The sequence below is a fragment of the Vulpes vulpes genome, chromosome 2, assembly GCF_048418805.1.
Source record: "Vulpes vulpes isolate BD-2025 chromosome 2, VulVul3, whole genome shotgun sequence".
NCBI lineage: Eukaryota > Metazoa > Chordata > Mammalia > Carnivora > Canidae > Vulpes > Vulpes vulpes.
This window is the reverse complement of record NC_132781.1, coordinates 48,976,573-48,989,947: the sequence shown is the minus strand read 5'-3', so window position 1 is coordinate 48,989,947 and position 13,375 is coordinate 48,976,573. Positions and strand designations below refer to the sequence as shown.

The window sequence follows — 13,375 nt, the reverse complement described above, 5'->3', positions numbered from 1 at the left end:
GGCCTGGAGCCACCACCAAGGTGACCTAGCCAGTGATGCTAGCACCTGCAATGGCGCCATCCAGCCACTTGGTGGCAGGTTGGGACCCTTGTTCACCTGGCTGTGGCGTCTAACCTGACTGGGCACACATGGTCTAGGTGCCCACTCGCCTTTCCAGTCCCGAGTCCTCCCCAGTTAGAGCTGTGACCCACCCACCCAGGACGTGCTTGGGGCCACAGAGCAAAGGAGGTGCAGAGTGCCCGTGACCTCACACCCTGAGCCCTGCTGGCTGAGGAGAGCAATGGAGCCATCTTCAAAGAGGGGAAGTTGGTGTGGGGAGGACACCCCCAAGCAGAGACCCCCAACCCCAGAGCTGTGTCCCCAGAGGCATGGTGCAGCATCCGGGAACTGGGCGAGGCAGGAGGTGTCACTTCACTCCTTGTGACCGGCTGCATGGTAGGGTGGTAGTGGGGGAGATCCCTGAGGTGAGGGTGGCATGAGGAGGACAAGACAGGTGGGAAGGGAGTCTGCAGGGAGGAGCTGCAGTCAGGGCACACCTGCCCAGGGAGGCCCTCCAGGGTTCCCCACCCAACGGTTCTTGGCGCTCTGAGAAGCCTCCATAGCAAGTACCATGGGGTGCCACGCTCCTTCTTGGTGGTTGCCCTGGGAAGCCACAGTGTGAGCCATCCTTGCCGCTCTGAGGGCAGGGGCTGCCCCTCACTGGCTGGCACCTGGCCATGGGGTGCACTCAAGGGCAAAGCTATGACTGTCTCTAGAGCCTGGCCCTGCGCAGGGCCGTCCCTCCAGGGTCAGCAGGGCCTGGACGTCCAGCATCAGGATCAGGAACTGTAAGACGTGGTCTTACACCCCAGGCCTGGTTCCCTACCTGCACCATTGCGTCACCAGGACCCCAACCCCCAGGGGACAGGGAGTCAGCGGCGAGGGCCCAGCCCTGCCTCCTGGGGCCATGGGGAGGGGCAGGCTCAGCCTCCAGGGCGACAGCCTCTGCCAGCAGCTCCGGAGGCTCCGGGGGAGATAATAGATGGTTGTTTGCCAGGGGACAGACAGGGGGTAATCGAGTCACCGCACGCGCTGCCAACACCCCCGAGAACGTGTTGCAGCTCAGGGCACCAACGCAGGGCAGCTGTCAGCTGGCATCCTGCTGGATCCTCGAGGCCATGGCTGGTGATGAATGGTGAAGGTCACACTCGGGAAATACATGCGCTCCCATAAACACAGGAACATCGTGAGGAGGCCGTCAAACAAGGCTGGGAGACAAACCACACACCCCATGGGGGCGGGGGGGAGGGCACCACATGGGGCACTTAGCGCCCGTGAGTCCCACCCCTGCCCCATCATGGCCACCTGCCCCGCGGCGGCCACAGCGAGCAGCCCAATGCACCGACTCTGAGGCCGGCCACCAAGGGTCAGGGCTGAGGTGGGCACTGGGGCCAGTCTGTCTGGGTGTCGGGGTGGCAGGTGGTGCAGGAGGAAGGAGGATCTGTAGGACCTCCCCGTGTCTGGCCAGAGGACCAGGACCCGTGGTGGGTGCTGCGCCCACCCCCAAAAGGACAGTGGCTGAGTGGCCATCCCTTCTGGCAGAGCACATCCGAGCCACCCCCACCCGTTCCAAGCCTTGTCTTCCCGCCCTTACACCTGACAGGCTGCCACCATTAGTGTCTTCATGTGATGGGAAGGCAGCTTCAGAGGAGCTGAGGGACCTGCCCAGGGCCCCTGGTCACAACCAGGAGGGGCTCAGGCCCCCAGCAGCCTCTTCCCACAGACACAGCCAGCAAGTCTGGGCTGGTCCTCTGTGCGGAGGGGCAGTGGAGAACCAAGGTCCTGCAGCACCCGCAGGTGGTTCCTAGGACTCATTCTGATTCCAGAACCAGGGACGACAAGAAGGCCCCAGACCTACTATCTCCAGGTGATGTGTTTATTGATAGAAAACAGGCCAGCCTGGAAGGGTCCCGGTCCGAAGCATCTTCTGGAAGGCAGGAGATGGGGTCAGCTGGGCTCGGTCTTGCCAGGATGAGTGGGATCCTGGTCCTCACCCCCTTCTGGGGTGGGAGGGGATTTGGGGTTCCCTGCAGCTGCTAAAACCAGCTCTAAGGCCCCGTCGCCAGCCACTCGGCACACCTTCTCCCCTCTGGCTGCCAGGATTTCTTCAATATTCCTGAGAGAGAAGGAGGTGTTGTGACACTCCCAGCCCTTGGTCCTTCAAGGGCACCCCAGGGTGCCCAGGCCAGGCTGGAGCCAGGAGAGCAGGTCCCCACACTGGCAGCCCCCACAGGCTGACCCTTCAGAGCCCCCAGAGGCAGCTGCTATCTGTCCCCAACCCGTTCTCAAGTAGAACAGCCACTCAGAAGCCTGGGTGAACTCCGGACCATGGCCCCAATTGCTGTCTACAGGAGGGGTGCACACTGCCCCCCACACCTTCAATCTGGCCTGAGAAGGCGAATGATGCACCAGAACCCTGTCTGGACTCTGGCACCCCACACATCTGCATGGGGACAGAGCCGCCACAGTGGACGAGGGTCACTGGTGCAGGAGTCAGGCCAGCGTGGGGGGCCCTGGGGCCCAACAAGGCTGCTGGTTGTGATGGCAGAAGGTGGCTGCCAAGCAGGACCACAGGGGTGTAGTCCCCCAGCCCTGCCCGGCATCTGTGGTTTTCCCAAAACTCAAACGAAACAACCCCTGCTGTACCGGGAAGGCTGTGGGAAAGGCAGGCTCCTCGAGCCTCCCGACAGGAAGGGGGCCCCCCCGCGGAAGAGGGGTGGGGCCCGACCCCGCAGGCCTGTCCCCTCACCCTCCCCAGAGGGCCTCACCTCTTGCCATCCAGGTCTGAGAACCAGCCCAGGTTGTCGGCGATGACGTGGTGCTTCTGGCAGCCGGGGCAGGTCACGATGACCACGCCCCGGTGATAGGCCAGTTTGGAGATGCGCTTGGAAGACCGGCTCCCACACACCTGAGGGACACCGGCAGCCCAGGTGACGCCTGGACCCGCCCCCGGGAAGGACCCGCCCCCTCTGGGGAGTGACTCCACCCCGGGGCAGGGCCTGCTCTTCCTGAGACAACCCTCCCGTGTTCCAGCCCCACCCCTTGGTAGCCTCTCCTCCCGCCCTGGGGGCAGCCCCACCCCTCCCCCGGAAAGGCCCCGCCCCCAGCCATAGCCCCACCCCTCCCCCGGAAAGGCCCCGCCCCCAGCCATAGCCCCACCCCTCCCCGGAAAGGCCCCGCCCCCAGCCATAGCCCCACCCCTCCCCCGGAAAGGCCCCGCCCCCAGCCATAGCCCCACCCCTCCCCGGAAAGGCCCCGCCCCCAGCCATAGCCCCACCCCTCCCCCGGAAAGGCCCCGCCCCCAGCCATAGCCCCACCCCTCCCCGGAAAGGCCCCGCCCCCAGCCATAGCCCCACCCCTCCCCGGAAAGGCCCCGCCCCCAGCCATAGCCCCACTCCTCTCCCGGAAAAGCCACGCCCCCGGGCAGCCCCACCCCTCCATACTGTCAGCGCACGCGGCACCGCTGCCCGCCGCGCCGGCCAACCCGAATGAGGAACCAGCTTCGCACCCGTTGCGCGCTCACCTTACAAGTGTAGACAAGCTGGTAGTGTGCGGCCCCGGGCGCCGGCTCCGAGCTGAAGCACCGCCAGCCCCAGAGCCCCGCCCCGGCCCGCCTTCTCCCCGCGGCCTCCGGGCCGCCCCTGCGTCCCCACAGCCACCTCAGGGCGGGTTCCCGGGGGCGCACACGGCTCAGTAGCGGCGGCACGCGGCTCAGCGCAGCCCGCAGCATCCCGCCCTCCGACCTCGGCCGCGCCGCCCCGCCCCGCGCCGCCGAAGCCGCCCCGCCGCCATCTTGGAAGCGGGCACGGGACGTAATCGGCCCTTTCCGGCTGCGGTCCGCCGACTGGCCGGCTGTGTTCTGCTGCCCCCTGGAGGCGGGAGGTGCGCGCGCGGCCGGGGGTGCACATGGGAGCGAAGTCAGCGGAGGCGGCGGTGGCGGGACCGCGGTGGTTTATTATGCATTTCTGACACTGCTGCCCGCGTCCGCACCGCGCACACCGAGCACGCCCTGCCGGCGCGCCGGGCCGGCTAGGAGCCCTCGGTGTCCGTGTTGTCGCTGCCCGTGGTGTTCTCCCAGTCCACCTCGCCCTGCCTCGAGCAGTGCTGCATCTTCCGGAGGGCGCGCTTCCTGCACGGGCGAGCGCGTGTCCGCGGGGCCGCCCACCCCGGACAGCCCGCCCCCTGCTCCGCCCGCCCGGCCCGGGGCCGCACCTGCGGTAGTTCTCGAAGCTCTCCTTGAGGCGTCTCCGCTCCTTCTCTGGGGGCTCCCCGCCGCTCAGGCCTGCGCCCTGGGGGCGGAGCGAGGCTCAGGCTCCGGGGGGCGGCGGGCGGACCCGGACCCACAGCCGGCTCCTAGGGTGCCCTGAGCGCAGCGCCCCCGCACGGAGGACTGGCCTTCCGCCGCTGCCCCGCCCTGGCCCCGCTCTGCAGGCTGCTCCGTGCAACAAGGGGCACTAGGCTCCTTGTTCCAAACAATGCCCCCCCAGGAGCCAATGGCAGAGACCCTTGCCTTCATCCCAAGGCATCCAGGCTGCACAGACCCCCTTCCTGGGCTCAGTCACCCCGAGGCCTGTGTCAGGGGTGCCTAGGGCAGTGGGGACCCCAGGGAAGCCTTACGTTGGTGGTCAGTGGAAGCTGCTCCTCCTGCAGGGCCACAAACGATTGCTGTGGGCTGTCCTTGTTGGCGGGGCCTCCTAGAATGGAGAGTTGGACCTGTGAGTCCTCCCCAGCTGCAGGGACCACACTTAGCATGGCCAACCCTGGCCACCGCCCCTCCCCTGAAGCTGGGGCCAGTCCTGCAACATCCCCTGGGTCCTTACTTGAACCCTAAAAGGGGACTGGGGTCAGGGACTCCCCTCCCAGAGGCTGCCAGAAGCCCACCAGGCACTGCCCCACCATCCAACTCAGCTCCTGGGTGGGGACTGGGGCCCTGCAGCAGTTGGCAGCAGAACGTTCCAAGCTGCCAGCTCCCCAGAATTTGCCAGGGCCTGGACAGGCCCAGGGCTCAGGGCCCTCAGACAGAAGGTGCTCTGATGGGTTGGCTCCCCTAAGCTGGCCAGGAGAGGGGCTGGACGTCCAGTCTCCACTGACATCATGGGGGGCTAGCACCTTTCCTTCCTCAGCCTGCGACCCTGAAGCCTGCCCCAGTTCCTTCAAGGGGCCATGCCACCCCTGGGTTAGGGCTCCCAGGGCCTCCCCCTACCACTCATTGCCTGCGGGGTCCTGCCTGCTTGTCCCCACGTTGGGGCTCTGTGGCCTGAAGCTTAGCCCCCTGCCTCTGCACTGGCTGTTCCTCTTTTGCTTCCTTTGGAGGCTGGCAGCAGGCCTGACACAGAGGAGGACTGTCTGGCTTTCCATGCCACCTTCAGAGTGAGCCCTTCGATCCCTTGTCACCCCTCAGCACCCCCAGGCTATGTTCCTGCCACCTCTGTGCCTGGCCCTGAGACGGCCCTGCTTTCCCCACGTTGCACCTCCGACACTCCCTGTTGGACTTCCCCTGCCCCCTGCCCAAGAGGAAGCTCAGGGAGAGCAGGATGTCTCAGCCCTGTATTCCTGGGCCCAGGGTGGGCTCTCAGCATCAGAGATGGGGCACAGGCCCCACACACCTAGCTCGTTTGTTCATTGGGGAGCCTGAGGGCTTCTTGTCTCTCTCCAAGCCTCAATGTCCCCATCTGTAAAGTGGGGTTGTGAGAGATCCATGGGACAGGGCTATGCCCAGTCCAAGTATGGGGACAAGGAGGCCTCGGCTATCTCATCCCTGAAAAGCTGCTCTGCTCCTCACCTTTGTCCGAGAGCTGGACGGCTTCCAGGTCCAGGGGGAGCGAGAGCTTCCGGGAAAGAAACGGGCATCAATGACCTGGCAGGAAGTCCCTGCTCCAAGGACCAGGAGGCGGGCCAGCTGGGGCCCAGCTCCCAAAAGGGACTGGGGGGACAGTGGTCTGGCAGAGACTGTGGCCTGGAGCCCACCCCTGGGGGGCGTACTCACCTCCTGAGAGTTCCTGGGTGAACTGTCATCCAGGTCAGAGCTCTGTGGTCACAGAGAGGAGTCAGTCAGCAAACAGGAAACCCAGCCACCCCCAGGGTCAGTGTAAGGTGGGGCACAGTGAGGGGTCCCAGGCCAGAACACCCCTCCCTCCTCCTCATGACACCCAAAGTGGCCTGCCAGTCCCTGAGATGTGCCACACCCCCACGCTCCCCAGGAGGAGAAAGGGGCCTGGGAAAGGCTTGGGACCTGCCCGGGCGCCCCCACGGAGCAGTCTCCAAGCCAGGCCTGGCCCTGGGCTGACCAGCGTCCCTGCCTCTGGGCTCTGGTGTCTCGGGGACACGCTGGCATCTGAGGGCCTATCCCGTGTTCTACTGTGGCTGCATCTCTGACCAGCGGGCGCTGCAAAGGCCCGCAGCCCTTGGGAGGCCCACCAGCACGAGCGTGTCCAGCTGCTGCCGCTTGAGCCTGCCCTCCAGAGCTAGCAGCTGGCCCTCGCGCTGGAACAGTTGCAGCTGCAGCTCGTCTGCCTTCTCTGCCAGCTCCCGGACCTGCTTCCGCAACGTGTCCTTCTCCTGCAGGCTCCGCGAGTGCTGTGCATGCAGCTCCTCCCGTGTGGCAATGGCCTGTATGGACAGGATGGCTCAGGGTGGGCTGGGTGGCTGCTGGAGACCCCAGGACCACCCCCGCCTCTCAGCACAACAGTTGAGAGCTTCCTGCAGGGAGTCTGCTTCTCCCTCTGCCTGTGTAGTGCTTGAGGGTTTGTGTAGTAATAACAGCTCCCAATGGGAGGTGGAGATGAAACCTCCAGCTCTGATCTCTGAGCCCTTCACCCCACCGCACATCCAGCCCGCGCTTCTGCCCTCCACGGCACTTAGCGGTGTGATCAGGAATATGGCTGTTGGCAGCTGTGTTACATCTTTCATCACGGCTGTCCCTCTGGGGGACACAGCACACCGACCAGAGCACACCTGACGCAGCTCTGACCCATAGCCAGAGTCAGCCAGCTGCCTACGTGCCCAGGCCTGGAGCAGGGTGGCAGCTGCAAGCAGCCAGCCCCTGCCTGGAGGCCAACTCAGCCCTAGAGCCCTCGGCCCTCAATGGCCAGAACTTGAGAAATCACTGAGAATTGCCTTCCTTTCCTGCTGCCCACCAGGGACACCCAGAGAGAAGCCTACCCGTTCACCTGGGCTGCCGGGCCCCAGCATCCCTGGCTGGCGGCCTGCCTTTGGCGGCACAGCACCCTCCCTTCCTCTGCCTCCCCCAGGGAAGGTGGGAGCACTGCTTCCCTGCCCTTCCCTGCCTGTGGCCTCCAGGCAGCTCCCTGGAAACAGGGACCAGGCACCACAGCCTGGCACCACAATCCTAGCACCGTGCTTTCTCTGCACCAGAGAAAAGCACCATCCTCTGTTGGGGATGCACACCGTCATCCCCACCAGAGGCATTCAGATGGGTAACTGCAAGGCTAGAGGCTCTGAGCAGGCTTCCAGTCCCTCCAGAGTGTTGCCAAAGCACCGACTGACACTGATCAGAAAAACCCTGGTGCTGACGAGAAAGAGGCAGCTTCTGCCTCCAGTTCCCAGGAGCACAGCCAACCAAAGTGACAAGGGTTTGGGGTTTTTTGTTTGTTTTATTTTGTTTTTTAAGTATTTTATTTATTTATTCATGAGAGACACAGAAAGAGAGGCAGAGACAAGCAGAGGGAGAAGCAGACTCCCTGCAGGGAGCCCTCAACTGCTAAGCCACCTAGGTGTCCTGCCCAAGAGTTTAAGTCAAAAAAGCTATTTTAAGGGTGCTTGGGTGGCTGGGTCAGTGGAGTGTCTGCCTTCAGCTCGGGTCATGATCCTGGGGTCCTGGAATGGAGCCCCGTGTTGGGCTCCTTGCTCGGCAGGGAGCCTGCTCCTCCCTCTCCTCCCCTTTCTTGCTCTGTTTCTCTATCAGATAAATAAAATCTTTTTAAAAAAATTTGCTCAGGTTGTGATCTCAGGGTTGTGAGATCGAGCCCCACTCAGCGGGGAGTCTGCTTGAGGTTCCCTTTCCCTTTGACCCTCCCCACCATGTGCAATGTGCTCCCCCTCCCACCTCTCCATCTCAAATAAATAAATACATCTTAAAAAAAAAACAAACCAGAAACCCAAAATGCTGTTTGCCAAACAAGACGGTTTCCATTTTTGTAAGACAAAAATGAAACTGTATGTGCACTAGAAAGAATCTGAAGGCACGAGCTGCCGGCAGGGCAGTTTTTCTGGTAGTGGGCTGGGGTGGCAGGGGGCGGGAAGGGGTTACCCTCACGATTGTTCACGTTTTTTCAACGAGTTGATGACAGCCCTCCTGCAAAAGGGCGAAGCACCACAGTTGTGGGAATCCCCCCACCCCACCTGTGCCCTCACCCTGGGCTGCTCCTCGCCAGCAGGAGGCAGGAAGCGGCGAGGTGCCTACCTGGTCCCTCTCGATGGCAACCTCCTCCATCTGCTGCAGGATGGCCTCGATGCGGTCCTTGTACATCTTGGAGTCCTTCCGTAGGGCTAGGCACTGCAGCTCGAACATCTCCTTCTCCTCCATGCACTACGGGAGCCAGCAGCTAGCCCCCACCGCCCATTCTGGCCCCTGCTCAGGCCCAGCTGACAGGGAGGCTGCTTGAGTCTCTGGGTCCCTGCCAACCCAAAGCCCGGGCCTGCCCATCCTGTAGGAGTGCAGGGCAGGAGTGGGGTGGGAGGCCAAGGCCCCGCACCTCCAGGAAGGGGTGAGGCAGGGCTGTGGATCCCAGGGGCTGCGTGAACACAGGGTGGTCCCTCAGCCCACCCAGCCTGGCCTGGCCCAGGCTCATGTCCACCGGCCCTAGCTGCATACCCGGGCACGCAGGGCCTCCCCCTGCCGCAGGTCCTTGCGCAGAGAGAGGATGGTACTGGCTTGCTCCTGCTGGCCACGCAGTGCCTGCCGCCAGTCCTCCTCCAGCACCTGGATGTAGGGGCTGCTCCTGTCTGGTTTCCCCTCCTGTGGGTGGTGAAGGGGAGAGGGAGGAAGGCAGCTAGACTCGAGGGGGCCCTGCTCTTGGCACCAGCATCCTGCCAGATCTCTCCAGCTCCCAAAAGTGCTTATCCCATCCGCACAGGAACCCACCTCTGGCCCCTGCCCTGGGCCCGCCCCACCCACACGAGGCCCCCCCACTCCTGCCCTGGGCTCCCCTCACCTGCACTGTGGCCTCCAGCTCCTGTATGCGGGCCTGCAACAACGTCTTCTCCTGCTGCAGCTCCCACAGCAGCTCCTGGCTGGGCCGCTGCTCCATGGCATGCCTGAGCTTCAGCGTGTGCCTGCGCTCCACCCTGCAATCGTCTTCTGCCTTCATGAGGCTGTGCTTGAGCCGCTCAATCTGTGAGGAGACACCATCAGCCGCCAGCCTCGCCCCGCACCTCTCCACCCCCAACCCGGCCTCAGGTGCCAGGACACCTCCAGCTGCAGGTCGCGGCTGCGCATGAGCGCAGCCCCCTTCTCCTCAATCTGGCGGGCCAAGCGCATGGCTAGGTCATAGTTCTCATCCTTGCAGCGCTTGAGCTCGTGGCTGCCAGCTTCGCACTCCTCCTTGAGCCGCTGCACGCGCTCCTGGTGCTTGCGAAGCAGACTGTCCTTCACCCGCAGCTCCTTGATGAGGTCGTCCTTGGAGCTGAGCAGCTGGCTCAGATCCTGTACCTTCCTCTGCAGCTTCAGCACCTCGCTCATCAGCAGCTGCGTCAGGCCTGACTCCCCGGATGCGTCTGCAGATGGCCAGGCCGCGTCAGAGGACCCCCTTCCCTGCTGCACCCCTTCCTGGGCCTCATCCTTGAGGACCCACTCCAAGGCACACAGGGCCCGGCGCTGATGCTCCCCATGGAGGAAGCGGGCTGACCTCCTGACTTAACATCCCCACTGTCTTCCTGTCCTCCAGGACAGCAGCAATGAGGCCAGGTACCTACCCTCCCTTTTCCTGTTATAAGGGCTGGTGGGCACCCAGTCCTTCCGGGAGCCAGGGCTTTGGTGGGGTCAGATGGAGGGGTTCTGTGCCCTCCTTGCATGGGTCCTCCTTTTCTCCACCAGAGAGAAGGCGCAGCATGGGGCCCCGCTGTTGGCACTCCCATGCAACCCTCACACTTCCTTTTGCCCCCAGTTTATCCATTAGGAGCTCAGCCATCCGGCCTGCCCGTGGGGCCCCCTGCCTCACCGATGATCATGGAGAAGACGCGGGTGGGCTCCTTGCCCGTGACCTTCTTGTAGAGCTGGGGGTAGTACAGCTCCAGGCTCTCAAGGAAGGCCACATAACCCTTGTGACCGGTCCGCTGCAGGATGTCCAGGAGCACTCCTGAAACCCACAGGGCCAGGCTGGGGCTGGCTGGGCTTGTGCACTGAGCTCCTATAGGCCCAGCCCAGGTCAAGATCTACCTGCTGCCCACCCACCCTTGCCCTCCCAGGGGTGTCTGCTGTGCATGGAGGCACCACGGCTCCCAGCAGACAGGACAGGGTGTGGGGTGCTGGGGAGCGCCCATTCCTGTACCCAAAGCTCCTGGCTGAGGCAGCACTGACCCACTTTCCGCTTGCGGATGACCAGGTTGGGGTCACTGAGCACCTGCTCCTCATCATCGGGGTTCAGCACCTTGCATTGCCTCAGGTAGGGCGTGATGCGCGAGGGGTCGATGATGGAGATGAGCTTCACTCGGAAGCTCTCCAGGGTACTCCAGCACTGGTCTTCGTTCTCATAGTCTGACATGGTGGCGGCCACCGCTGTGATTGGTGGGAGAGCAGCTGGCAAGGACAGTTGCACGCTGGGCCCAGGGGAGTCCAGGATAGGTAGGTGTGAAGCCTCACCCACCCTGGCCCTCCCTCCTCTGCGCTGGTGCTCTGACCGGGGCACCAGCTCAGCCAGGGCGGCCTCTCGGCCTTCTCTAGACCCTGCAGCCACTCCCTCAGCAGGTGACCTGGGCTTTCTCTGTCCAAGTCACCCTGATAAGTGTGAGGGAAGATGTGGAGGCTCTTCAGGGACTGGCGGCATCTGAGAATACCCCCCCCCCCCCCACTGTGGCCTTGTTCTGGCCTCTGTACCCCCATCCCTAAAGCATGAGGCTGGTAGACCACCACCTCCTACCCACTGGCAGGGCCTCCCTGGCAGGTACAGGCAGGTAGGCGCCCAGGCTGGGGAGGCATGCCTGGGGCATTGACCTGCCCACGTACACGCCAGCCTGTGCTGCTGTAGGACTTCCTCCTTCTTGGACATGGCTCCTGCTCAGGGCCTAGCCCCACCGCCTCCTCTCTTTCCGGCGGCTGGCTGGTGGTGCAACAGTGGCCCAGGCACCGGCTGGCTCAGGAAGGGCAGCTGTGGACCGCTGCACCAGGAGGGGCCCAGCTGCATCGGCATGGCCAGCATCCACGCCACTCCTGTGCCCTCTGCAGACTCCCAGGGCCCAGGCACCAGCCACCTCTGGGCTTCTCTCCCTGTTCCTGGGCACGCAGGGTGCCAGCTCCCTGACCAGGGCCGTCTGTGTTTGGACTACCCACTGCTGCTCCCTTCCACGGGTGGGCACGGACCACGCTCGAGGCCTGGGCCAAACCAGGAGCCTCCTCCCAGTGGTGGGGACAGAGACCCTGACTTGCCATCTCAGACTGCCCTCAGCCAGCGTAGGAACTGTGGGCGGAGGTTTGCCGCCCAGAGGAGCTAGGCCATACTCCCAGAGAGACAGACGGCAGCAGGCAGGGCCTCTGGAGGAGCTTCCTGAACTTCCTGCAGCCCTTGGCCACACCATCCAGCCAGAGAGACACCAGCAACTCAGTGGATGGCCCTTGTAACGTTCAGCCCGCTTCCTGCCTTTCCCACCTACATCCACAGGTCCCACACCTGACCCTCTGCCGCTAATTCCACTGAGCTGAACAAGCAGGTCTCAGGTGGCTGTGAAGGACAGAGCAGGAGTGGAGGCCCTGGGTGCTCTTCTGGGGTATGTGCCCCAGGAGCCCTGAGCAGAGATGGGTGTCTTCCTGGCCACCCTGAGAGGACAGCTGACCAGCCTACCTCAGGGTCCTCGAGAGGCACCTGTGCAGTGGACACTGGTCAGCCCAGGCTGGCCTGATCCGATGAACAGGAGGTGCTGCTGGCAGCCCAGTGGAGCTCAGGAGGAAAAGCTGTGCACTTCCTGATGGTGCTGCTCAGCTCCACAGAGCCGGGCAGGTCCTCCCAGAGGGAGTGGGTCCTTGGGCCTGCCTTCTGATTCGCCCGCCTGGCAGGGCCCAAGAGGCGGGGCAGAGGGAAGTGGAAGTCCTGCACAGAGGCCTGGAGGCCCAGCCCTGGCATCCACTAAGTGGAAGTGTGAGCAAGGACCCTCCCCGGAGCTGGAGGAAGCCAATGCACTGTCTAGTCCACTTTGGCCTGAACGCAGGCTTCTGGAGGCTTCTCCACCAGGGGCTGGCTGGGAACCTGCAGTGTGGGCCCTCTGCAAAGTGCAGGAGATCCCAGGGCTTCAGGCCCAACTCTGGGATTTCAGCCAGATGCCCACACACACAGTAGGCCAGCCGGGCCTTGATCACATGAGGGCTGGTGTAGCATCCAGAAGGCATGTGGCTGGAGACCCCACTGTGGCCTGTCCGTGCTTGCCCCACATGGCCACCAGCCCCTGCTACACTGCACACCCTATCCCTTCCTGGGAGTGTCTCCACTTTACTCTTTACTGGGACACTCGGGACTGTGACAGCAGGCTCCCAGGCCACTCATCATGGCCCCACAAACCAGTTTCAGAAGGGCTGTTGACCAGCCATCAGAGCTGGACCCAATAGCCAGGATAGCAGGCCTCCAGACCAGGGTCTGCCAGGAAACCCCAGGCCAAGGCCTCACTGGCGCAGCTGGGCTGGTTGGCCCAAGTTGTTGGCTGCCAGGCTGAGGCAATTGCTAGGGAAAGGCCAGGATGGTCCTGAGCAGGGCTCCCGGCCCCACCTTCCCATGGCAGCTGCCTCTTGCCTGACAGGCTCCCCGCCTGTAGGCTCTCGGACCTCTGACCCTGGGTGGATGGAGGCTGCCAACGCGCCTCCAGAACAGCCAGTCCTGGGCCCTCCAGGAGCTATGACCAGCAGTGTTTCCCTGCTCTGCAAAAGAAAATTAATAAAGGGTGTCGCCCTCACGGGGGTGTTGGTAAGAATTCAATGACAGAAATGTTCTGTTCTCTGTATCAAAAGCCAGAAATCAAAAACAAAAGGCTAACTGGAGAATCCCTAAATGTTTGAAAATAAAATAAGAGACCTCTAAATAGCCATAGGTCTAAAGGAGCCCCCAAGGAAAGCAGAAACAAGCTGAAAAAGCACCAGGTGCAAACTGAAAAGCTAAGAGCTTGTGCACGAGGCTGC

At 63.3% G+C, this 13,375-nt stretch overlaps 2 protein-coding genes across 3 annotated transcripts; both read right to left on the bottom strand.

Annotated features, from left to right (window-relative positions):
- Window positions 1-1,894: 1,894 nt before the first annotated feature.
- On the bottom strand, window positions 1,895-3,891 carry DNLZ (DNL-type zinc finger). The gene is made up of 3 exons (XM_025982105.2): window positions 3,563-3,891; window positions 2,808-2,947; window positions 1,895-2,155 (listed from the first exon to the last, which is right to left on the bottom strand). Exons 1-3 carry the CDS (start codon window positions 3,767-3,769, stop codon window positions 1,987-1,989), a joined length of 516 nt encoding a protein of 171 aa, XP_025837890.1. The 5' UTR covers window positions 3,770-3,891; the 3' UTR covers window positions 1,895-1,986.
- Window positions 3,892-3,973: 82 nt separating this feature from the next.
- Window positions 3,974-12,198, bottom strand: CARD9 (caspase recruitment domain family member 9). 2 transcript variants are annotated; one of them, XM_025982103.2, is made up of 13 exons: window positions 12,054-12,198; window positions 10,577-10,795; window positions 10,218-10,355; window positions 9,470-9,774; window positions 9,213-9,392; window positions 8,873-9,016; window positions 8,462-8,587; window positions 6,457-6,648; window positions 6,026-6,067; window positions 5,822-5,867; window positions 4,657-4,733; window positions 4,252-4,328; window positions 3,974-4,168 (listed from the first exon to the last, which is right to left on the bottom strand). In XM_025982103.2, exons 2-13 carry the CDS (start codon window positions 10,758-10,760, stop codon window positions 4,069-4,071), a joined length of 1,611 nt encoding a protein of 536 aa, XP_025837888.1. In that variant the 5' UTR covers window positions 10,761-10,795; window positions 12,054-12,198; the 3' UTR covers window positions 3,974-4,068. The 2 variants fall into 2 exon arrangements, with proteins under 2 accessions (XP_025837888.1, XP_072604219.1); XM_072748118.1 differs by having other exon boundaries at window positions 10,577-10,774; window positions 12,054-12,197.
- Between the last annotated feature and the right edge of the window lie 1,177 nt (window positions 12,199-13,375).

Excerpts from the sequence above, each read along its gene's own strand:
- DNLZ (XM_025982105.2), bottom strand. The coding sequence starts at position 3,769 with ATGCTGCGGGCTGCGCTGAGCCGCGTGCCGCCGCTACTGAGCCGTGTG. Across the intron at positions 2,948-3,562 it reads AGCTTGTCTACACTTGTAAG|GTGTGTGGGAGCCGGTCTTC; the intron begins GTGAGCGCGCAA and ends GGTGTCCCTCAG. Across the intron at positions 2,156-2,807 it reads TCAGACCTGGATGGCAAGAG|GAATATTGAAGAAATCCTGG; the intron begins GTGAGGCCCTCT and ends CTTCTCTCTCAG.
- CARD9 (XM_025982103.2), bottom strand. The coding sequence starts at position 10,760 with ATGTCAGACTATGAGAACGAAGACCAGTGCTGGAGTACCCTGGAGAGC. Across the intron at positions 8,588-8,872 it reads GGGAGGCCCTGCGTGCCCGG|TGCATGGAGGAGAAGGAGAT; the intron begins GTATGCAGCTAG and ends TGGCTCCCGTAG. Across the intron at positions 4,169-4,251 it reads AGCTTCGAGAACTACCGCAG|GAAGCGCGCCCTCCGGAAGA; the intron begins GTGCGGCCCCGG and ends TCGCCCGTGCAG.